Genomic DNA, 26,555 nt, shown 5'->3' with positions numbered 1-26,555 from the left:
GAGTATAACAACAGATTTTTTTTAAAAAGGAAGAAAACAAAAGGAAAAACATGTCAAATCTTTTAAAAGTCCTGTGGTTTCTCAAGAGTACAAGGTTGGCTAGGTTCCCTGAAAGGCCAGAGGAAACCAAGAAAATTCTCTGTCACTTCTGCCTCACTCTATACATCTGTTTTGTTCTATCTGAAAACCAGGCCTATAATTCCAGAGAGTTCATTTTTTTCTTTGTATTAGGATCAGCCCAAACTGTTTTTCTTCCTCTCGGTTTTAATGCCAAGTTCTCACCAGAGTCCAATGGCTACTCTGAACTGCATTCAGGTGAACGATGATCTGTCATATAAGTTCACAAAGAAGGCGCTGAGATTCTAAAAACAGTCAAAAGAACTTACAGAACCCCCTAAAATATCAATTACATAATGGCATCAGTTACTAGGGACTAGAAAGTGCATTTCTTCTAAGAAAGCTGTTACTTCTTGTCCTACCTGGGAGTGCTCAAAATGAGCTAATGATAAACTCTGGATGCACCAAAGAGTTTATTCTCACTTATTCTCCTACATAGAACCTCAACTGACTGTTATTGTAAATGTTTGTATTGTTCATAAAAGACACCTTTTAGAGATTTATATCTTTCAAATACATTTAATATAAAATCACACATTGTGTTTTAGACAAATTTTAAAATTGTTTCCCCTTTATGGTTACTTAAGGAATTGTTGATCAATACTAAAATTGCCAAAAAGAAAAAAATCCACAAGTGTAAATGGACATTCATAAGTCACGTAACCAAAATTCTCATTTCTAAGAAAGTATAAATACATAGTCTTTGAGAAAAACAAAATATTTTTTCTTTTCTCAAAACTTTCTAAATATTCTTATGGAAATACATTTTAGAATATCCCCTTTGGAAATTAAGTTATGGCATCTAAATCTATTTTTCTTACTGTCCAAAATGTAAAGGAACATTTTCCACTGCAACCTTACTTCTAAGCTGTGTAATAAAAGTTTTCTCTGGGGTAGTATCCTTCCTGCCTGTACAGACCCACTTTTCTAAGAATTACCTTGTCAGATGCCAGCCCTGACATTTCCTGTCTGTCTGGATCATTGTTAAATCTTCTTTTTGGTTGTTAGTGTTGACATGATGAATACATATGTGTTTACTGAATGATAGTGGTTTGGTACCTGTGCTTTAGAGATGAGCATAAAGTCACCAGTCACTTATGCCCTCAAGCAATTTCAAAACTTTATATCACATTACAGGGTGATAGCAATGCTGGCAGTTAACATGTCCTTAAAGATCAAGAGATAAAAATTGGTTATCATCGTGGATGCAGATGTAGGTTTGGGTTGTTAGTCAACAAGTATTACCTACTTAACTAAGGGTGAGGATACCAATTTTGTCTCTATACATATTCTTTCTTGTAAAAACAAAAAATTATATAACCTGCTATCTAAAATTACATGGTCCTTGCTAATGGTAATGGTTATTTACCTTTACCTTTTTGATATCAGAACCTTCTTTGCTACTCAGGTGAGTGCAATGCTCAATTCTAGTAGGCATGACTACTGCTCATTAGCAGCAAACACCTCATTTCTTCATTGGTAAAATTATATACTTGTCAAATTCAGTGAACACCAAGGTCTCTTAGATGGCTTATGTTCATCTCGGGTATGCTAAGTGGACTATGTTCATATTTCCTGCAAAGAATTAAATTAAGATAATTAAATTAAGATAAAAAGGCACCAATGTTATACAATCATAGGTAAGTTTAAAGTTCAGCAGAAACACATTATCCTTAACAATCCCAAGGCAATCAGTGTTTCCATCAGTACTGAAACAAATATATGAACATCAATACTGATAGGACATTCATATATCATTAAAATCTTTATTTTGCTATATTTTACATACTGAAACATATAGCTTCATTGTGTTTACACTATATTTGGTCTCCATTAAACACAACATTGAGCAAAGAAAAATGTTCAGCACATCATGCTGGAACAACTAAATATTCAAATCTTAAACAAAAAGAATGTAACCCTGTCTTGACACCCATACAACAAAATAATTCTGGATGGGACATGAACTTATACTTAAAAGCAAAAGCAAAAACTACAAAGTTTGCAAAAGAAAACATTGAGGACAACTCTGTGACCTAGAGATAGGCAAAGATATCCTAGAGAAGGCACAAACAGCACAAAGCATAAAGAAAAATCTGTTAAACAGACTTGTAACGGTTAATTTGAATTGTCAACTTGATTGGATTAAGAGATGCCAATGATTAAGAGGCCTCCGGGTGTGTCCATGAGGGTGTGTCTAGGAATGATTGGAATGTGAGATAGGAACTGAAGAGGAGCCCCTCCCTAAGCATGGGCAGCACCACCCAATAGGATGGAATAAAAGTTGGAAGAACAAGAAAGCAGATGCAGATGCAAGCTCAGCTCTTCTTGAACGGGTTCTTGATTGCTGCTTTGATCATCTAAGGATATCTGACTCTTGCTACTTCACTATTACAAAACAGACTCTGTCAGTGATTCTCCGGGGAGTTTCCAGAAGTCTTGGTTTCAGACTAGAGTAGCACTGTTGATCTTTCTTGTTTTGGGGCTTCTGCCTCTTGGACTTTGCAGCTTCTTGTTCTTCCAGGTCTCCAGCAGCAGACGGCCATTGTGGACTATCCAGCTTCTGGCCAAGTAAGTCAATCTAATAATTTCCCCCCCTTTTTTTCTTAATTGGGCACTTTTATTGAGTGACAAGCCCTTGTGTAAGACACTTTCCAGTCTTCTTGAATGCATATTGCTTCCAGAAGAATTCTCGGAAAATAAAAATATGTCAGGTATAAATGGTTAGGCCCCTAAATTCACTTGGTCAAGAAAATTGTAACTTTCTCTTTTTTTCTATAATTCAACTTAATGATTATTTTGAATTTTCATTCCACCTGATGGCAGAAAACATAATCTCAGACAATTTTAAATAAACAACTAATTCCTTCACTGTGACCTTTCACTTATTATTTCTCAAAGCTAATAATAATATAATAATGTTGAGACTGGCAATATTTTTCTTGGTAGCCTAGTATTTTAGCATATGAACACACAAAACTTTTGACTAATCCACTATTTATGAATCTTTAGATCATATGCTGTTACGTAATCTTTGTGACACATCTTTGCACGAATGTGTCAGTAGAACTGTATACCCCCAAATGGAAATCCTGAATCAAAGGGTAATTGCATTTCAAATGTTGATAGCTACTGCCAAATTGTCTTCCAAAGACTTCGTGCCAATTTATTTATTTTATTTTTTTATTTTTTACTTTTTCATTTTTATTTTTACAGACTGCATTTTGATTCATTGTAAACAAACGGGGTACAACTTTTCATTTCTATGGTTGTATACAATGTAGATTCACACCATTTGTGTAATCATACATGTACACAGGGTCATAAAGTCTGTCTAAATCCCCTTTTTATAATCATACTTCCTGTTGATTCTGTTCCTCCAGAGAACCCTGACCAAAACAAGACTTGAACAAAATTAATAACTTCTGCTCTTCAAAAAGACAAAGAAATGAAAAACTAAGTCACATACTTGAGGAAAATATCTGCAATACATATACTTAACAACAGATGCAAATCCATACAAAACATACAAATAACTCCCCAAAAAATAAAGAACCAACAATCCAATTAAAATATGCCAACATTCCAATCACTTCAATTAAGAAAATACATATAAATGGTTAACACATGAAAATATACTTAGCATAATTATCTAGGAAATGCAAATCATATCAAAATGAATTCTACTGCCCTATATAACTAAAAAGAACTAATAAAATAAAATTTATAAAGCAGAAGAAAGCAATAAGTTACCTCGTCAAACCACTAGAATGTGTTACTAAACACTTTGAACTTGAAATGCTGCAAAGGAAGTGCAACAATCAGAATTTTCATACATCACTGGTCAGCAACACTGAGAAAATGAGCAATGTGGAAGCAGAAGGGATGGAGAACAGATGGGCAGAGTACAGAAGTGAGGTTGCAATTTAAAGTAAGTAAAAGAAACAATAACATGCCAGTATTGGTATTTTTTAGTTTAAAACTAATAGTGTCTCCAGTTTACCCATGAGAAAAAGGAAGCATAGAGAGGTTAAAATCAACCACTGAAAACAATACAGGTCTGTAATTAATAGGAACAGAATAACAACTATGCTTTAACTCCTGCATCCAAATGCCTCTCTCATCCTACTATCCACTTCTACTTGTTAAACTGCACAAGTTGCTATTTTTGTAGGTCAAAAAGATGAAATATTATCAATTTTGTACAGTTTGATATATTGATCACATCTTATATAATGAACCAATTAGCTCTCCTATATGAAGTCAAAGTTCTTGTGAGAGTTTTCCAACTTCATTCTCTCATAATCTCACTTTCTAATCACCTATCAACTTGCAGAAAAATAGGGTATTCTCCAACTCCTCTTTCAATCAGTTCTTGGTTGCCAGACTCATTAGCATTTTCTAAACCTTGTCTTACTTGATCTATGATATTGGAACACATTAACCAAATCCTTCTTTCTTCAAATACCGTATTTATTTGACACTGAAGGTACTTGATTGTTCTACCTACATTCTCAGAAATTAACTTTTAGTCAACTTTGCAGACATTTTTCTTCCTTCTCTTAAATACTGATGTTCCTTGAGGTTTTACCCCATATCTCCTTCATACTGACTCCATATGACCTCCACAAGTGACCTCTTCTATTTCTAAGGTCAATTATCACCTGGATGTTGATAAAACCTAAACCGCTACCTTCAGCACAGATCTTGTTCCAAACCTCTCTCTCTACCTGCATTTTTATTTCAATACTTCACAGAACCTTCAATGTGTGTCCAACTGAAATCAGCAGTAAGCGTCTTTTAATTAATATCTCAGTAACTGGCACCACCATTAAAACAATTAACAAGTTGCATCCTAGACAGCAGCCTTGACCACCTTTTATTTTCATACCCTCTATCCAATCCAATCCTTTACATTATACTTACAAATTTATATTAGCTCTGTCCATTCTTCCATGTCAATACTCTATTATTTGAATCCAGGTTTCTATAACTTCTCACCTGGACTGCTGCTCTAGCCACTGAATGTCCTGTCCATGTCTTATGTCTAGCCATTCCAATTTCCAACAATGTAGTAGCCACAATGCACTCTAAATGAAACTCTCTTCACTTTTTCCCCTTTTAAAACTTTTAAATGATTTACCATCACTTTTACCCTAAAGTCCAAACTCCTTAACATAGTTCAAAAGGCATGTGTGATAACTTCCACCATTCAGAAAGACAGAATGAATCAGATATAACTTTCCTATGTTTATATATGAATACAAACAGTGTAATTCCACATCATGTAAGCCACAAAAATGGGAAGTTATACTCCATGTATGTATATGCCAAAATACATTCTACTGTCATAAATAACTAAAAAGAACAAATAAAAATTTTAAAAAATAAACCATTCTCTTTAGGCCCACTTTTCTTGATTCTTTCCCTTTTATGTATCTCTAAGTATACTTAACTTCTACCTACCAGACTTTGGAGGGTTTTTTTTTTTTTTTTTTTTTTTTTTTTTTTTTTTTTTTTTTCCCTATATCCATGTATAATTCTTCCAGATTGCAGTTCTGAATCCTGGCCACATTTCACATATTGTTAGATTGCAACCAACACAACCCTTTCTATTGAAGCTTCCCATGATCTCCATAGACTTCTTTAAGTGACCTACTCAGCGCTCCTAGAGTATCTTTTTCCCTTATCATTGTCTATAACAGATTCTATGAAAACTTCTTATTTAATTGCTTGTATCTCCTGTCCTTCTTTCATAAAGTCCAGGACAGTAATGAAAATCACAGAGAGCAAGAACCAAACTGACCAAGTCTGTACTGCTGCTCAATTCCCTATGTCTAGTACATGCTTAACACATACATAGCATGTATTACATATATATGTATGTATATATTCCTAACGCACATATATGTTTTACCCATACATATGTATGTGTATATTCTACTCATGTTACTCAAAGGGAAACCATTTAGCTTATTACAACTCATTCCAAATATTTATCACTTCATCTAACTCCATTAAATTGCTTTTAATAATCAATGTTTTATTCTACCAGATTTTCCTTCTGTAGCTATTATAAAATTTCTCAACTTTCACCAATTTTGGAATCCTAGTTTAATGCATTGCCATCTATCATCCTGCAGTCCATTCCAAAGCAATATCATACAATAAAATGCCATCTGTACTTTCTTCTTCACACATAGCAAATGTACTTTCTTCTTCACACAATTCCTTAAAGGCTCTATCCCTCTCCTTCCACCAGGTCTTGAATGGATAAAAAGGCAGCTTCTACTCTTTATGCTCTAGAAAAAGAAACAGACTCTGGAGACGTGGATGATCTGTATTCCAATTTTACAGTTACTTAAATCTCTACACTGGTAACATTTACATGCCTAATCACATCATAATAAACGTATTCTGTTATTTAGTCATTCATCTGCTATTTGCATTTCATAATCTTATTTTATACAATGAATGTATTCCTGCATATAAATCAAATGCCACAAATTTCCTGGAGAAAATTATTTTAAAAGAAACAATAAATTCTAAAGTCACAGTTATTTAACTCTTCAAAGTTTTTCAAAGCAAGATTTTGCTATTCCCTTAAACAAGTAACGTTATTCAATATTTTTAACACGCCAGTGTCTACTGGCTGAGTTTGACATTTCCCATACTTTTATTAGACACTTACCTAACCTCTAATTTATTGCATTTTTTAAAAACCAAATTGATTATGCTACCCTTTAAACTTTATCTTTTATCATAGCATAGGGGCAATCTTACCTGCCTTTTAAAATATAATGTAAGAACTTAATCCAGATTGTTTCATGAAAGTGACTATTACTAGAGTCATCCCTTTCCTTCTCAAAATGAAACACACCTTATCTCCTTCAACCTCTTTAGTGTGTTTCTGTCACACAGGTTGCCTCTCCTGAGTTGTAGTCATGGCCCAACATTATCTAACATACAATTCTAGGAACCTGCTAAAATTATCCATACTCTAGTGAAAACACACTTCTTCTGCTGTTCTGTAAGAAGAGTAAAATCTAATCTTCAATGTTCCAAAGGAAATGGGCATCAACTATGCCATTTCTGATAACAGTACAATAACACCAGCCAATCTGTTTCCAAGTTATTAAATCCTAAAATCTCAGGGCCTATAGATAACATTTAAATCAAGCCATGTTGTCAGTTTCAGACAAAATGTGAAATCTGCTTACTTTCAAATGTTGAACAAAACCCGCAATGCCTCAAGACACAAGAGGACCTACAGTTACTCTTTGTTTTTAGAAGAATTCAGCAAATGTAAGCAGTTCTCTAAAAAACATGGAAATAAAATGCCTCAGCAAATCACAAAGTTCTCCAATCCTTTTTTTTTTTTGATTAAAAAAAATATGCCTGAATTATTCCCCTGTGCCCCTGTCTCAGAAACAACAATCAATATAAAGTATTCAGAAAATGCAGGCTGTCTCCACCATACTCAACCTGAATCTATATTTCGGTATACTTAACCCCCACTTACCAATCTTCTTCAATTTTATATACTATACTTATTTTATGATATTCTGTGGCAATGCATCCAACACTTGTACTGGCAAACATATTTCAGAAGTTAATGGCAACAATAATGTTGTTCTCCTAGACAAACTCTGAATGTTAATATCTAGCCTTATGACACAAATGACTGCTTTAAAAAAAAAAAAAAGAGTTAATGATGGAGCACAAGGATGCTTGACCATGATTTCTCAAATAACACATGCAATCATCACAGAGCTCTGAATTTGGGAACATGAGGAAATCACATAGTATGGATATTTTCAGACCTAAACTCAGGAGGTCAACAGCTAATCATTTATCTAAAAAACAAACCTATTTCTATACCATTCTTATTTTATTGGAACTCAACATTTTCTAAAGAAAAGGATATGTCAATCTATAGATTAGATTTGACAGCATTTATAGCTTTAACAAACCAGACGTGTTAGAATATAATTCCAATTTTGTCTTATCTAGAGCTGAAAAGAGAGAGAGAGAGAGAGAGAGAGAGAGAGAGAGAGAGAGAGAGAGAGAGAGAGAGAGAGAGTCAAATCTGGGGATCAAACAAATAAGTGCATAAAGAAAGCTGATGATACCACTTGGCTATTTCCAAGAATTTCCAAAAACTACTTCTGAAGCTCAGATCCTTCACTTCTTCAGTGCTTTGGAAATAAAGAGCTTCATTCCAGACTGTGTACTTAAAGAGAAATGGAAAATAATGATCAACTTTGTTCACCTTTATTTCTACTCTTAGGTATTGTGCCATGGAAGGGGGGGACTCGAGAGAAAAATACTGTGGCCATTATCCACATGGATTTATCTTGATAATGCCTATTCATGCAGTTACTTAATAAAATATTTATGTATAAGGTAAAATATATAGTTATTAGAAAATCTTATAAAGAAATAAAACAATGATGGGGACAGGCTGTTGCATATAAATATGAGGACTTTCAGGAAAATGGAAAGAAGGTGGGCTGACTAGGTATGACAAGATGCAGATCCGGATTCAGGATGATATTCCTGATTTTCTTTGTTTCTCATAAATGCTGTAAATCCAGGTGAGGTGGCGCATGGCTGTAATTTCAGCTACTCCAGAGACTAAAGCAGGAAGATCACAAGTTCAAGCCCAGCCTCAGCAACATAGTAAGACCCTGTCTCAAAATATAAAAATAAAATTTAAAAAGGGCAAAGAATGTAGCTTAGTGGCAAAACACCCCTGGATTCAATCCCCAGTATAATTTTTTAACAAAATGAAAAATGTGGCAAAGCATAAAAAATAGCAGAAGCAGAACACACCACACACACACACACACACACACACACACACACACACACACACACACACCTGCTCTTTCTAGCCAAAGACTAGAAAAAAAGGACAACCTAGCAAAACAAAAAAGTTTGAGACACAAAACATCCTTATTCAGTGAAAATAAAAATAAAAAAAAAAAAACCTGCATTTCCTGCTCATAGCTGTCAAGAGAAGATAAGTATAGAATTTAAACTTCCAACCTCCCCCAGGGACCAGCAGGGGCAGACATCCTCTGGTACCTAAAAAGAGTGAATGGGAAATAGGAACTTCATTTCTGCCTACCAGTAAGGAGGCCTCCTTAGGGTCAGTGAAGGCTACCTGGAGATCCTCAACTTCCATCCTCATGAGCAGCAATAAGGCACCCATTTCTCTCCAAACCACAGTAACATCAAAAGCCTCCATGCCTGAAGAGCTCACCATGACCCACTAGGAATGAAGTCTCTTCATTCCTCTTGGTGTTGGCAGAAACCACACAGGAAAGATTGGTAGGTGATTACTCCTCTACCTCCAATCAGAGAGGTCAATGGCTGCCTAGTGGAAAACCTGGATTTTCACCTCCACCTGGAAGTAGGAATGTACCCCCCAGCTGTTGGAATACTGTCATACAAAGTCTTCTAGAAAAGAAAGTTTAAAGAAAATCTATAGAGTCAAAAGACTGAAAATGTCCAGAATAAAATTGAAAATCTCATGTCACATACCAAGAACAAGGAAAACCTCACTTGAATGAGAAAAGATAATCTACAGATGCCAGCACATGTTGGATTATATGACAAGGATTTCCACGCAATCATCACAGAAGTACTTCCACAGATAATGAGTGTCATACTTGGAACAAGTGAAAAAGCACAGTCTTAGCAAATAAATGGAAGACCTGGAGAAGAACCAAATAGAAGTTTAAGAATTAAAAAATATGACAAACAAAATTTTTAAAAATTTCTATGGGATAGACTCAACAGCAGCAGTGAGAGGGCAGATGATAGAATCAGTCCACTTAAAACAGAACATTAGAAACCACCCAAACTGAACAACAAAGAAATAAATGGACAGATTCTCAAGGATCTCTCACAGTATAGTGAAAAATCTAACCCTCTATCCATCAATATCCAAAAAGGGAAAAAAAAAAAAAAAAAGGTAGAACTGAAAAAATATTTCAAATGGTTGAAATTCATGGGGAGAGAAGTAGGTATGAGTTTGAATAAGGAAGATCTTTGTGGTGGTCAAATGATTCTATGTATTGATAGTAGTAACAGTCACATAAATTGCACATATGATAAAACTGTATGCATAAATTGTTATCAGTGCTATTTTCTTGATTTGAATATCAAATTAGAGTAATCCAAGATACAGAAGAGGGAAACAGGAATTCTCTGTACTATCTTCACAATTTCCTATGACTATATAATGATTTCAAAATAAGGGAAAATAAGTGAATAGAAATGTCACAGTGAATCCCATTAATTTGCAAAATTAGTGTGCTAATAATCATAATAATAAAAAATTTTCTTCCCCCAAAATGAATGGAGACTTTCAGAGTGGTTTCTTGTTGCTCTGAAGGAATGATAACATATAACTAAACAAAATGGTAATAGAATTCCTGGAATTTCATTTATGGAGATATCTTCTAAATACATAGTTTGAGAAAGGAAAGATATAAGACATTGTTCACTTAATCAACATTATTAAAGACTTCTACAATTGAGAATAAAGGCAGGCATTAAGGATTCTAAGACAGAAGTCATATTTCTGGCCCTCAAGCTTAGAGGGAAACCGACAAGATCAAACAGAATTACATGTTACAGTGTAGCAGTGGAAAGGTCAGGAAGAAGAAAAACAGAGGTTCATTTAATCCATAATGAATAAGATGAGGAAGTCGTTATGACAGGTCACAGCATGTGCAAGACCTTAGATAAGGGGGGAGGCAAACAGAAGGGGAGACGGCTGTGTGTAAGGCATGTCCACAGAGGTAGCAGAGAGGCCCACAGGTGGCAGGTGCTGAAGTCTGAGGGAGGAAAGCCTTCCAGGCCTCCACTGAGCACCACCACGTGCAAGTTGCAGTGATAAGCACATCTGATAGGCTGATGAATCAGACTGGGCTCTGCTCCTCAAGGGGTTCCCAGTCCAGTGAGAGAGGCAGGCCTGACCTGACAATCATGAAATGATGAGAGCATGGGCAGTAATCTGGAGCTGCTCACTGTAAGAATGGGGGAAAGAAAATGTATCCAGCTTTGTGTGGACAGATAGAGGAGTATGAGAAGGGTTTAGAGATTGAACTATAAGTACTTTGCTATATCTGAGGTAAATTAGAGATCAAGAGAAAAGTCTGGAGAGGTGGGCAGGTTGTAAGAATGTCAAGGAGTATTAACGACACCCTCCAGGAAATGGGAGTTATTAACATGAGTGACAAGATCATAATTTAATTTTGAACGATTCTATCTGAAATCATTGTGTGTATTGGAGTGGGGAAGAGAGGGATAGAGGATAGTTTGAAAAGAAATTTGAAAAAGTGGTGTCTAGTACTTAGAAGCCCAGTGAGAAGGAAAGAAAACAGAAAAACATCAACAGCAGAAAGTATAATGAGCATGAGGAGAGGTTGGGAAAATTTTATTAGCTTTGAAATGAGGAAATGATTCTGTCACTTAGGGTTACCTGTTTCAGGACAGTGATGAAGGCATGCCAGACTAAAGTGTTTTAATAAGGTAAGTTATGAGACTAAGGAAAATAGTATAAACTAATGCTATCAGAAGCTTGAAGGAAACCAGGGAGGATAAGTGTCATGAAAGATTAATTTTATTACTTTTGCAAGTGAAACACATTCTGGCTTTTTAAAGTACTCCAACTGGATCACATTGACAGGATGCTACAAGAAAAGAATGCATAGGTTGGAAGAATTTGAAGATACGAAGAAAGGTTATAACTACAGAATGAGTTCAAAGATGAACGACATGAGGGTCAAGGACATGGATGAACAAGTCAACCTTGAATAAAAAGGAAGCATTCAGTCTACTGAGAAGGAAAGACAGTGAGTTGGGCATGGAAGTCTCAGGGAAGTAGAAGGTTGAGGAGCACCAGAAAAGACATATTCATTTTCCTGAATAAAACAAACAGTGAAATCACCTGCTGAGACATGTGGGTTTAAGAGGAGGTCTGGAATTACCCCTGAAAGAAATATGATCTGGACTATTCCAGCTCAAGGTAAAGCCTGACAGGTGACCATTTACTAAAGGAACATGATATTTTAAAAACCTTCATGGAATAATTGTTCACAAGACAATTTCTTTCTTAATTTGTTTTATGAGTTCAAATTTCACACAGCAGTGATTCAAAGAGTAAGGCAGTGCTTATTTACTATAAGAGCTAGCCTCTAATTGAGGTCAAGTCTACAGCGACATTAAAAGATGAAGGAAAATCATAAAAGAATTATACTTGTATAATTTCTGCTTATATTTTTATAATATTTATATAAAAAAATACTGCTTATATATTACCACAAGCAGAATTTTTTTTAACCTTAAAAGAACCCTGCCTCGTAGGTATGATATGTTCTGTTTGTAGATGAAAAAACTGAGTATCAGAGAGGAGAAAAATGACATGTCCTATATTGTACAGATGGTAGAACTGTCAATATTCAATCCCAAGTGTTTTTCTTGCTAAAATAGAATTTTTCCACTATATCATACATTTGTTTTAAATGCATATCAAAAACTGAAATTTGATCCTTGTTTATTTTGTATTTAAAAAACATAAGTAAGATTTTCCTGAATCTGCTGAAAAAAGATTATATTCATCAAGAAAAAAGTTAACTTAAAGTTATATGAATATCAGGTTTATCAGAAACTGGTTTTATGTAAGGTACCAATAAATGTCCTAACTTAAGAACTATCAAGCTTTGTAGAAAAGATTTTAGGCACACAACCTAAAATTTGAAATGGTCCTTTGAGAACTGAAATGTGGCGGAGTCACTACAAGTGGCTTCATAAGCAATATTAACCTCTGCTATCATGTTTTAAAGGGCTCATATATATCTACAAAAATTAAGGCCTATCCTGAATATCATTAAAATTTACAAACAGCACCCTGGATGTTGAAAAAATATTTGAATTGCTGGACTATTAGGCAATATTTGATTTCATCATACCATGCATTAAGCAAAACACTGAGCAATATACCAATGTTTGAATAAATTCAAGGTAGGAGACAAGTACAATGGAACAATTCTATATTGACTCTGGAGGCTGAGGCAGGAGGACCACAAGTTCCAGGGAAGCCTTGGCAACTTAAGGCAACCCTGTCTCGAAACTAAAAGATGAAAAGAGCTGGGGATATAGCTCAGTATATCACCCCTGAGTTCAATCCCCAGTCCCCCCCTCCACAAAAAAAAAATACCAAACAAACAAAAACAACAATAACAAAGGAATTCAGACTAGGAAGTCTTACACAAAACATTCCTAATCAGACAAGAAATGAATAATGCTTCTAGAATCATTGTAACTGAATCTATAAATTTGAACAGTTCTATGTCTGTCAGAAGTGAAGATTTACTGCAAATAAGAATATTTTCATACACATACATTTTTGGACCTAAGACTTGATAATAGTTCAACAGACTTAAGAACATAAATCCATGCAGTACCCAAAATAATATATGTACCTCAAATTACATCATAGTGTGATGAATGTATTAATCAAACTAGGAAGGAATGAAAAAAGTTTCAAAAATGTGCAGACATTAATTTTTATGTTCTGAATATACAAACACTCCTCTTTTACATCAGCAGCAATCTGGAATTTAATTAGAATTGCAAAGAAACATATAGATCACCTAGTCCAACTCCTTAATTTGAGAGACAAGGAAACTGGACCCAAGGAAAGGAAGCTTACCAAGATTCAGTTTAGGTAAAAGTGGAATTAAAATCCAGGTATCTGGATTCACAGTTTAATGCATTTCCCAGAAGTAGCATAGATATAAATAACCTCATGTAATTTCATCTGGCAAGCAAATTCAGAAGCACAGTAGAACTTAAGAATCATGCTGAGTCTGCTGTTTTATCACATTCAAAAAACACCTTCCATAATAAGTGGATAACTAAATAACATTATAATTATAGGAGGAAAATTATTTTAACTAATCAAACACTTTGAAAACACACTTCAAAGCACATTCTTCAAGATCTCTTCTAAGTAATAATCAAATAAATAAAATGTTTAGGTTTTTTCCAATAGTGTTCTCAGAATCACCTCTAATGAAAGCTTATCAGAAACAAGTAAAATAAAACAAAATTACCAAGAAGTTAGCATAAAAAACACGGCCGTCAATTCTAAATGAAGCAGTCCCAAAGGAGCACTAATTTGCACTTATCTCCAATCAAAAAGCAAAATAAGTCATTGTGGAAACTCATTGATTTGTATCAATGCCCTTATATGTGTTAGCTTCTGGAAAATCATTCTAAAGAACTGAATCATGTGGATCATTTTTATTACTCAGTCTTGAGACTGTCTGCACAGTACTGACTGAAATGTACTTCAGTGTGCACCTTCCTTCCAAATGAATATCTATGTCAGGTTTATTTATAGCCACTGCCTTCAATCAGTGCATTTCCAAGTATGAGAAATAAAATCATCTCAACAATACTCTATTTCTATAGAGCTCTCAAACAAAACCTAGAAATCTTGGCAAAGGGCCTTTGAAAAAATAATGAAAGGTCTATAACATAAAATTTACACTAAGATTCACTGAGAGTCCAAAGAACACTCAGCTTATATTCTTTAATAAACATATATAAAGATCCTCAGGTACAATTAGATAAGTAATTTAAATCCTATGCATCTTTTTGCATAACTCTTTATGTACTATAAAAGTATGATCATCATCTCCTTCATTCTCTTTTCCTTGTTATGATTTCTCTGAAATTTGGACACCTTCTTTGTTTCTTACTTAGATGCTTTTCTATTTAGGAGCTTTCCTTCTAATTCTTTACAAAAGCAGGACATGCTTCCCCCTGCTGGGAAAAAATTAAATTACAGGGTACATCAGAATGTTCCCAAATATCAAGAAATCAAGTTCGTGGAAAAGATAAAATGTTAAGGAGCCAGGTGCATAGTCTTCTCTTACTGTTTTACCAGTTGCAGAAATAAATATGCCCTCCACTCTCTGAAGAGTTTCTCTTACGCATCTTGTTAATTTGGTAGTTTTCAGGTACAAAAATTCACATTAATGACTGATGAATCAGTCACTGAGTCAGCTGTCCCAAAGAAAACTTCAATTAGCAGGTCACAGAAAATGACAAATTTGTAACTTTTTTTTTCACTTTAAAGACATTATATGCTAAATGAAGGCACTTCTGGAAAATACTGAAGTAAACTAAGAAAGCATAGTTGCATTTTTAATCATTTTAAACAACTGTAAGCATTTATTAACTCATTTTTCAATATTCCTGTTATTTTTATAGTTGTCTTCAAAAAAGTAGACAAAGGATTTGTTTTTCACTGACTTTACTTTTCACTTTAATTCCTATGCTTTTATATTCAGTAATCAAGAAATTACCAAGCATAATTGCATTTTACTCCCCAATCACTTTACAAAACCAGGCTTTTCCTTGAACAGTTTAGCTATTTCACATGTTCCATATTGCGATTATAAATCTTTTCCTTTTTAGCATGCAAACATTTTGTTATTATTATAAATAACACACATCAATAAAATATAAAAATATAGCTAATGTCTTATAAATCATACGTGGAGGATAATTTTACCTTTCATGTACAACTAAGACTCAAAAAATTATATTAATGTTGAGGAGCTGGAGTAAAGGAAGTTGTCACTTTTAGTTTTGTGGTAGGTAAGTTCATAACAACCCAATCTATAAAACACACTAAAGCTGATTTGATGATGAAGCAATTCATTATTAATGAAACATTCATCCCCCAAAATCTGCAGTTGTTTTAAAAAGGCATGTGTAGATTACTACAGATACAGGCAGTGTCTTTAATAGTTAGAGGGCATTATTTCAATATAAATGGAGTAATTTTGGATAATATTTGTTACACAGAAGTTTGTGTGTGTGTGTGTGTGTGTGTGTGTGTGTGTGTGCCTTTTCAAAAAACCTTTCAAAGCAATGCAAAAGGCAATACATATATGTTCCCCTGGGAATGGAATCTCCTTCAACATTACAGGTACACAAAAGAAAATGCACACTTGGTAGAACAGTTGATCAATTATGGAGTGTTCCCAGGGACCAATATCTGGCAGAGTACCCAATCATCACACTTCAAATAAATTTATAAGCACTTTAGCTTCTGCTTACCACATTCACATAAATACAAGAACACGAATAGTTTAATCTAGATTAATTGTATGACTTTTCAGAGGAAAGACTTTGATTAAAGGGTATCAAATCACTTCCCAAATGCGCAGGGGCGGGGGGTGGGGGGAGCTGATCCGTAGCTAAGAAGCTCTTAGAACACTACATTGATCACTATTTACTTCCAAACTGATCTCCCTTCCCTATGCGAAGTAGATAGCGTTACACTTTATTCTTTTTCCCCCCCTTGGTCAATGGTCCTAACAGGTCACATAACCACTGCCATTAGATCTTGTAGCTTTGGTCTTCCCCAAATTAAGACGTAGAGAAGGAGCATTGCTGCCCGCCCCAAGAACAGGCTCTATCCTCCTGAGCTCTGAAGCGAGCATCTTCAGGGAGAACAGTTTCTGCGAAGGCGAAGAAAGGCGTCCCTCCCCAACTTCACTCCCCTAATCAAGCCGCGGGGAGATGGGCAGCCGACGGTTTGTGCCCATCTATAGGGACAAGTCCTACCTTCAGCCAAAAGGCGCGATGCATGCACAAAAGATGGATCCAGGCTATCTTTCTCTGCCATCAGCTCAGGCAAATATTTCTCCTCTTCCATAGCGCGGACTTCGGACCGTCCCCGGGCGAAGCGCGAGGTTCCGCTCGCTTGGACACAGGGTCGCCGCCGGGAGCGCCTTGCTCCCGCGCTGCTCCGCCTCCGCCGCTGCAAGGGGATCTCTGCGCGTATTCACTGGCCCATGTACCGAGTGCCTGCTGCTCCAGCCGTCGGGCTGCGCGGCCCCGCGCCCACACCTGCCGGTCCCCTCCGTCGTCCCTCGCTCGCGCTGAGCCCCGGCTCACACCAGCGGCCTTAACTGGGGAGGCGGGAACAGGGCGCGGCCCACCTCCAGCAACCACTCATTGGTGGCGGTGCCAGGAGAGGCGGGACGCCCGCGAAGGATTCGGTCTCTCATTGGACTATGCAGCACGTCGGGTTGCCTTACTGGCAGGAGGCCGCTGCAGAGGGGAGGGGAGCTCAGAAGGTGCAAACGCTTTCTTCTTGCAGCCCAGCCTTCCCTGGTTATTAGGCATGCCCAGTTCTGTAGAACCCTCTGTGCTGTCTGCCGAGGTGCGGAGGGTGGAGAGAGCGGGAAAAGCACTAGTTAAACAGAAAGGCTCTGGTCCAAAACGGTGGAAGAGATGGGAATAAGTAGTGAGCCTCTGAGGGGATGGGAAAGCTCCAGGGAAAGTCTCAGAAAGGTAGATGGACTTCACCTGCGTCCCCAAGGCACAGGTGTCTCCTTTCCCTCATGCAGCTCAGACGCACTCTAGGAATCAACAGCGCACCGGGTCTGGAAATATAATAATAAAGACCGCAAGTGATCTGTGGCTGATTTTTCAGATGACCTACATCTTGGGGACGCAGTAGGATGTTCATTGATAAACAAATAAAGCGGCTCTGGGGCGATATTGTTGTAGAGCAGCACGCTTCCAGTGTAAAATCATTACAATATTGAATTAGTTCCAGTTCCCCATTCATCCCTCCTCCACTTCATCCCTTTTGGGCGAGGGGGGAGGCGGTGAATTTTAAAACCAGTTAATTACCCACGATGAACGAAGGAATTGAGAATATGAAAGAAAGATCTAGAAAACAGATAACAGAGGTTGCTCTAATTTTCCCTTTTCCCCTTTTTTTTTTAGGTGGCCAGTCTCTTTCACTATTTCAGGTACTGTTGCTGAGGGCTTTATATATGTGCCATCCCTATTTTAAGGAGAATTAAGCCCTCCTGTTATCACCAACAACAGAGGCAAAGCCCATCCTTCTTTTATTGCTGGGGCCCTAAAATATAATGTGTGCATACTTCCAATGCTACAACGATATTGTCATGGATAAACAGTCCATTTTCCAAATACCCTTTTGATGTGGAATTATAGGGCCAACTTTCTTATGCATAAAATATGCTGAAACTTTTCCAAGCTCTCTTACGGTATCCAAATCTTTATCTTATATATTTATTTTTAAAAATGAGGTTGGGACATTATCTTGCATTTGTGTAATTTTAAAAAGTTTAGCGTGCCTCAAATCCATTATCTCAATTTGTCTTCACAAAGGCACTCTGAAAAACATAGACTAGGTATTACTTTCCCTATTACAGATGTGGAGACTGAGACAACGAGAATTCAAGTCTCATAACTAATTGATCCTTAGCCTTAGGCTGCACTATTTTTAGCCTACCGTTTTGTATGTTAACTATTTATCTGTGTGTTCGTTTCATAAATATTTATTGGATATTGAAAATGGAATCCAAACTGTGTATGAAATTGAAGAAATATTGATGAACAAGATACACACATTCCATTTCTTGTCATCATAGAGATGTTTTATAATGGGGGGAAGAGAAATAAAAACCAAGTAACAGAAAAAGAAATGGTAATGGTTGGTTTCGATAAAGGCCAAAAGGAAGAACCAATGATAAAAGGAGAATAAAAACGGATGCTCTATCTATATATATGTGTGTGTATATATATATATGTAAATATATATGTATAACTTAAGATAGTTAAGATAAAACCTAACAAATGAAGAAACTAGCTGTGTAAAATGTGCAAAAAAAGATGTTTCAGCAGGGGAACTTGCCCTTGCAAAAGTCTTAGCACAGGAATGAGCTGGGCCTATTCTTGAAATTTACTAAGGTCAATGTAACTATAGTGATCTATGAGGAAAGAAAATATGGAAGAGTTGGGGGTAGGATAAACTACCCACGATTGATAAACAGAAAATAATTTTGATCTTATTCTACATATAATTGGGAATCTTAAAGGACTGTTGTCTTTTTGTTTGAATGTACTTCTCAGAAGATCACCTTCTAGCTCTTATCTTACTTTCAAAGAAGTTACAATTTAGAATTGAATATGCATTTAGAGAGTGGGGTGGGGTTTTTTAATTTGATTTGTGTGGGATAATCAGTGGTTGAAGAGTTGTGCATCCTGCACCTAATGTGAAAGAGAGATATGAAGTTTAATATTCTGCCTATCTTCCGAGAGGTAGCTGAGACCTTCCATAGCAGTGAAGGTTGGATAAATTGTCAGGCATAGCTAATAAATTGTAGAAGTTTTAGAATATAAATTAGAAAAAGTATTGTACAATAATTGAAACATAATTTATGCTGCAGCATACCAGGAGATTAAAAGCATATGTTGCTGATGGGGGCATACACAATCCCAGTTTTACAAGTCAAAAAGATACCATAATTTTATTATGTCTAGCAACAACAATTACATTATTATTCATAGTCCTCTTTTCCACGATTAAAAGTGCACAAAGGACATACATCAGAGAGCTGTCCAATTTCTGACTGTTATGAAATGTCCTTAACTTAGATCCTACAAACATGGTCAAATACCTAATTTTACATTTCCTGGATATTATCAAAACTGAAGATTTCTTATTTGTACTTTCTCCTGGAAACCCTCATCAGATGCCTGAAATGCATCCCACCAGAAACAATATACTTATGTAGCATTAAAAATTTAAATAAAATTAATATTAGTCTGAACTTTAGGATGGTTTGTATACTTAGAAAATGATAGGCATATATAAGATACATTGACTGTTAGAAATCAATATGCTTCAGAAATGACTCTCAGAATACTGCCTTTATCCAAACAGAATACAACCAAATAAAGGCAAACTCCAAGTGCTATACACATATACATCAGTATCAGATCCATGTGTTTTCAATAGATGGCTCTATGTCACTATGTGTTCTCCACTGATTCACATATAAATATTTGAGGACAATAATTATTCATTAGATATTCTCCGATAAACCTTATGAATGCAACATTTTATAAACATAAATGTAAATAGAGAACCTTCAATAAATGATTATTGGTGATAGAGTATTAGTACCTAAACATGAATAAATTATAATGGCTGGTAAGCCCACTTCCTCTTCTAATGGTGTAAATAATCAAAATCACCATCAAATTGATTTGTTTACCATAAGTAATTTTCTCTCACTTTAAACAGGAGTTCTAGTTTGAAACGGTTTTTGTTTTTGAAGAGGTTACACTTACTGAGCCATTATTTCAAAGATGGAATATTATGGGAAAAATCTTGCCACAACCAAATTTTGGTTCAAAGGATATGTAAGACATGCCCTATAGAATATGTTCTGTGATTAATGTGGAAACTGTGTATTCAATACTTTCACATACCCTTGTAAGAAAGGCCAGGATAAAGGGCATTTAATCAGGCTTATCTTTCCACACTAATAAAAAGTACACATTCTGCATTATCAAATAAAACACAGAGTTTCTATTTCTTTCAGAGTTCTTATCAACTTTATGGATACCACACTGGCTTGACTACTTGCTGCTAGGATTCAATATAATACATTCACAATAAGAACCAGGGATTAGCAAAATTTTTAGAACTCAGTAATTCATGTAAGATATTGGAGACTGATGGACTCAATTTACTTACTTATTATTTACTTAACCTTCCAATGACTTGGTACCTAGTACAGAGTGTAATAAAAAACTGAAATGCGGACAAACTCTTACTTATTGCAGACCCAGACAGAGCCCATTATTTAGAAGGAGTTATTCTAATATTCACCACTGATTTCTGGAATATGTATATGTTCAAACTGGAAAGCTTTAAAATTATGGTGCAATATTTAAGCTAATGCAAATGTATGATTTAAGAAGAGAGAGAAAAATAGACATTTGTCGAGTGATTGGCTATTTTAAATTCTTAGAACTGGTAGGAAGAAACAGCTCTCATTCTAAAGCGGCCTGAGAGCCTAAATAATCTATCTCTAATGTTAAAATGATGTGTGTTTGGGCTCAGAGTTCAAGTTGTATCTACATAGACATTAGCCACACTGATACCTTCTGGCTGGCATCCATGGCAGCCTAGGAGTAGTACTTCATTTTGGGAGAGGGGAATGAAGCTGTCATTTCAGGAGAAGTTATTGACTGTCTTCTTAAAATTAAACCCTTGAATTGTTGAATTGTGGCTCAGGTATTGATTATTTCTGGAGATCAATATATTAAAGTAAGAAATCACATCAGTAAAATGCAATATTTTTCAGACACAGCAAACAAAGATCTGATCTCTGTTGTATTTGTACTCAGTATAAAATAAAGAAATGAAGGCTAAGAGATGATTTAATAAAAACCATCTTCCAGTACAGCAAAACTTTTGCCATGGGGGGAATATAAAAGAAATTATTTTATATCATGACCAATACAAGGAAATAAAGATTGGATTAAATTTTAATTTAGATATTATGTTTTTAAACATAAAGACTTTCATAAACATAGGAAAAATACCTAAAATTGACATAGTATTTTAAGAGAATGCCATCCCTTTCAAGTTTTTGAATTAGTAGTGATACCTATTTGGTAAAATTTTTGTCATTTTAGTCTCTCACGTTAAGATAATCTAATGCACAAAACAATTCTTATGAAATCCTACTGTATAAAATAAACATAAAACAGTACTACACAAAACAGCTTTTATAAATCAGGTAACAGGCATTAGAAGAAATGATAATGAAATTAGAAAGCATCATTCCAAGTTCAAGAATTTATCAGTTCAATACTGGAAAGAGAGTCTGTGTCTGTGTTTTTAGAAATAAGCAATAAAGTATTCAGGGTACAAAGGGACATATTACTTGTCACTTACTTCCAAATAATTAAGGAAAAATAAATGTCTGTACAGAGAGAGAGGCTCAGAGGCAGAGACAGAGAATGACAATGAGATTTAGTAAATACAGTGAAACATTAACACTTAGAGAAATTGGATAAGGGGCATAAAGGAATTTTCTATTTAGTAACTTTTTGGTAAGCTGAAATTATTTCAGAATAAACAAAAATTATATAAATTTTAACATGAATAGCCTCAAAGTACTTCACCCACATAATGGATTGAATATCACTTTTTGCCAGTTAGACATAGAGAACAAACCCATAATTAACCTCACACGGTGTTTGTAATGGTGTCCACTGAATTACAAATTTGGCCTTGAAAATACCAATTTAAAAATACAACTATAGCTCTCATTAAGGATACCAAACACATACATATGAATTAATTATGTCTCTTCTCCCCAAAAAATAATAAAAATAAGTGCTGAATTTTTACTTTAAATATTACAATGGTATCAGTTGATAAAAAATTAACTATTTTAAAAATATTACTCTAAATAAACTGTAGACATAAATAAACATTTGTTTTGAATAGATAGTATAAATTACTACAGTTATATTTTAATTACAGATGTGAAAGTTGAAAGAAAGCTTTAGTTTACATTCTTCTTGAATACAATCATAGACCTGAGTACGTCCTGATATCTCTGCATTTCTGGCTTTACCCTGTATCTTCTGAATACTTTCATCTAGTTTAATGGACATCGGGCAAAGTGTGTGCTTCTTTCTAAGATAATGTATTCTGTAGTTTCTTGAATGCATTTAGTTGACTGGTTCAGAATCTAAGCGAAGGAATAGAAGCAATGGGGTACAGGAACAAAAGTTACTACTTTTTTGTGGTAAAAGTTCAGAAGCAGAAATGCTGCTATAGTACTGCTGCAAAAGTTGGGAACAGTCATTGCTTCATTATAAAGAAATCTTGGGAAATTAAGAATTAATAGGAATTTCTTCAAGGTGGTTAAAAAATGTTTATGGAAAAATCTAGTTAAATCATACTCAACAGCAAAAGCAAAGTTTTCCTCCTAAGCTCAAAGACACCTCTATCCACTTTCACCACTTTTATTCAACATGGTATTTGAAGTTCTATTCAGAGAATTAAGAAAAGAACAAGAAATAGCATCCAAATTTGAAAAGAAGATTTAAGTCTATATCTATTTGCAGATGGTATGATTCTATAAGTAGAAAATTCCAAAGAATTCACACAAAACTATGAAAGCTAATAAATAATTCATTACAGGTCAACCCCCCCAAAGGAGATGTGTTTCTGTACAACAATAATGAACAGTGTCTAAAAATAAATTTAAAGAAAATATTTAATTTTTAATGTCAGTTAGAAGGATAAAATTTGTAGGAATAAATATAACCTAGGAAAGCAAAGAATTACATTCCAAAAACTAAAATAGACCTAAATACATGGAACTGTTGCATCACTGATGGTTTGGAAGACTTGATATAATAAAGTTGACAATACTACCCAAAGCAATCTACAGAGCCCATGTAATTTCTGTCAGTACCCTCAAAAGCCATTCCTCAAAATCATGTGGAATTGCAAATGATCCTAAATAATAAACTGATGCTGAAAAAAACTGCAAAATTGGAGAAATCACACTTTGGATTTAAAAACTTACTACAAAGCTATAGTACCCCAAACAGCATACTACTGTCATAAAGATAGACATATAGAACAATGGAACACAATTCAGAGTCAAGAAGCAAATACATATAATAATGAAAAACTGATTTTTCAACAATAGTGCCTAGACCATTCAATGGGAGCAAGAATGTACTTCAAAATGGTGGTAGGACAAGACATTTAAGTGAAAAAAGAAAGAAGTTGTAGCCCTTCCTTACACCATATGTAATAATTATCTCAAAAAATTTTTGAGAACCTTAGATCTAAAACCATAATACTCTTAGAAACTCTTAAAACAGGTACAAAAATTCATGACCTTGAAATGGCAATGAATTCTTAAAAGATGAGACTGAAAGCAGATGCACTCAAAGAAAGAGTTAATTGAAGTTTACTCAAATTGAAATTTTTATACCTCAAAGGATATTATCAAGAAAAGACACTCTACAGAATGTGAAATAATATCTGCAAAATTAAACATCTGATAAACATCTTGAATCCAGAATAAATGCAAATAAAACCACAGTGAAACATCATCTGCCCATTAGTATGGATTTGATTATTTTAAAAAATGAAAAATAACAAGTCTTGATAAGGATGTGGAGAAACTGAAATTCTTGCACATTGTTGATGGAGTGTATGATGCAGAGTCTAATATGGACACTAGAGGTAGAGTGGCTATGGAACATAGTTTTGACAGCTCTTTTAAAAGCAAGTATAAAATGAACAAAGATCCAACAATGCCACTTCTAGGTATATACTCAAATAGAAAACAGAACAAATTAATAAATGTACTCACATATTCATATCAGTGCTCTGCACAATAGTCAAAATGTAGAAAGCACAATGTCCATCATCCATTGGAAAGATAAACAAAATGGGATAGGTTCATACAATGGAGTGTTATTCAGTCATAAAAAGGAGTAAAGATACTGGTATATGCTATTTAGATACCTTGAAAACATAGTAATAAATAAAATATTTAGTCACAAAAGTTTATATGTTGTATAAACCCATTTATTTGAAGTATCTGGAATAGGCAAATACATAGAGACAAAACACAGATTTTGGGTTGAGATAGAAGGAGGGAGGAATGGAGGGTAATTATTTAATGGACATGGGGTTTTACTTTTGGAATGATAAAATATTTTAGAACTAGATAGAGTTGGTGGTTTACAATCTTGTGAATCTATTGAATGTTATTGAATTGCTTATTTTCAAATATGAATGCGTTCACTTTAGTATTATGTGAAATTCATCACAATAAAATTTAAAAAGTAGAATTAATTTTTAAAAATAAGTGGATGATGATACATAATGGGTGTTGGGAGAGAGGCAAGAATGGAGGAAGGATGGATTGTATAGAGGAATGAGGAGTGGGAGGTACGGGGAGAAGGGAAAAAATAACAGATTAAGACAAACATCACCCTATGTACGTGTATGATTATACAAATGGTATGACTCTACTTCATGTACAACCAGAGAAATAAGTTTTACCCCATTTGTTCACAATGAATCAAAATAAATTAAAAATAATATTTAGGAAAGTAAAATGTAACTATAGGATCTCAAGTTTGGGAATATGCAATATGTGTCTTTGTTTATTTCATTTATTCAAAGGAGTAGCAGAGCTAAGGACCAGACCCCATTTTCTTTATTTGTTTCTGATTAAAACTGCTTTTTTACATCTTTCATTCAGATTATTTTCTCAAAGTCACTAAGCAATGATAGAACATAATTGAGTTATTATTTGAAAGAAATTTAGGCTCTTGTGCATAAGGCAAATAATTTAGGCAAAAAGAGATGCATAAGGAATAAGGAGCTGTGTCCACTTTAGTATCAAACTATGCTAATTTCATTAGACTACTTGGAAATGTTCAGGTATTTCTTAAGTAATAAAATATAAAAACAAGAAGGATGGCAGCATAAACTGGTCAAACTAAACAGGGACTCAAGAATTTTAAAGGAATAGGATCAATCTCAGACTCATCCTGAATGAGTTAACTTAAGAATTTCAAGAACTGTACTGCTTAAATTAAAAATAAACAAATAAAATTAATAAGATAATCAGTAATTTCAAATTTGCTGTAGTTTAGGTATGAACTGTCTACTAAGGTTCACGTGTTTTGAAGGCTTGGTCCACAATGTGCATCACAGGTGAAGCTCCTGAGAATTGATTGGATCAGGAGGGCTCTGACCTCATCAGTGAGTTAATTTACTGATGGATTAATAATTCAATGACATTAGTGGGAAATGGCAGAAATTCTAGGTAGTGGGGCCTAGGTGAAGGAAGTAGGTCACTGGGGTCACCCGGCTCCATCTGGCTGCCATGAACTGTGAAACTTCCTTCTGCCACATGCTTCTACCATGATATTTCCCCTTGGAACCAGTAGACCATGGACAAACGGTGAGCCAAAATAAGGCCTTCCTCCTGTAAGTTGTTTATGTCAGATATGTTGGTCATAGCAACAGAAAATTGACTAATAAAAATTTAATCCTAATTTGCCCTCAATTGAAAATAGACAAATTCTTTAGATATATAGTTTGTATTAAACATGAGGTCCTTAGAAAAGAAACCCCTCTAAAGTTACTTATTCAGCAAACCAACACCAAGAGTTTTTGAAACAGACTTCACCACAATTAGACACTTGATGAGTTTTGTCTGGAACTAAACTTGCTTTGCTGTTTTATTAATAGGTTCTCAAATTATTTTGCCCTGAGTACCAATTAAGTAAAGCAATTAGTCACAACATGTTGAATCCTTAATGCATTCACTTAACTCACAGGAGTGCACGTGCACACATACACACACCATACTCATACACACATACATTACCCATCCTACTTATTAACTATGAGTTCCCTATCCAATTTTCTCTGGGCCTCATTTGTCTGCTTTCTAGTAGACTGAGCCTAAATTATCATATTATAACTCTGAAGGTGGAGGTCAGTG

General features: G+C 34.9%; 1 protein-coding gene and 1 long non-coding RNA gene across 11 annotated transcripts in view; one reads left to right on the top strand and one right to left on the bottom strand.

Moving 5' to 3' along the window:
• The window catches only part of LOC306665335, an 811,245-nt gene extending 805,602 nt beyond the window's left edge, over nucleotides 1-5,643 (top strand). The window contains exon 3 of the long non-coding RNA XR_013764985.1: nucleotides 5,596-5,643. This is a non-coding gene — a long non-coding RNA (uncharacterized lncRNA). The remainder of the gene's footprint in view (nucleotides 1-5,595) is intronic.
• KHDRBS2 (KH RNA binding domain containing, signal transduction associated 2) overlaps nucleotides 1-18,984 on the bottom strand; it is a 577,654-nt gene extending 558,670 nt beyond the window's left edge. For 7 of the 10 annotated variants that reach the window (XR_013764977.1, XR_013764978.1, XR_013764979.1 and 4 more), the window contains exon 1: nucleotides 16,780-18,982. Coding sequence is in view for 3 of the 10 variants with exons in the window: in XM_079146740.1 (XP_079002866.1) it covers nucleotides 16,780-16,870 (91 nt within the window). In the remaining 7 variants the exon portion in view is untranslated. Of the gene's footprint in view, nucleotides 1-16,779 lie in introns of all 10 variants that reach the window. The other 3 variants (XM_079146741.1, XM_079146742.1, XR_013764976.1) reach the window with 2 other exon arrangements.
• Nucleotides 18,985-26,555: the final 7,571 nt, after the last annotated feature.

Source organism: Sciurus vulgaris, assembly GCF_902686455.1.
Source record: "Sciurus vulgaris genome assembly, chromosome: 7".
Lineage (NCBI taxonomy): Eukaryota > Metazoa > Chordata > Mammalia > Rodentia > Sciuridae > Sciurus > Sciurus vulgaris.
The sequence above is the reverse complement of the archived record's forward strand: the minus strand, read 5'-3'. Positions and strand labels throughout refer to the sequence as shown.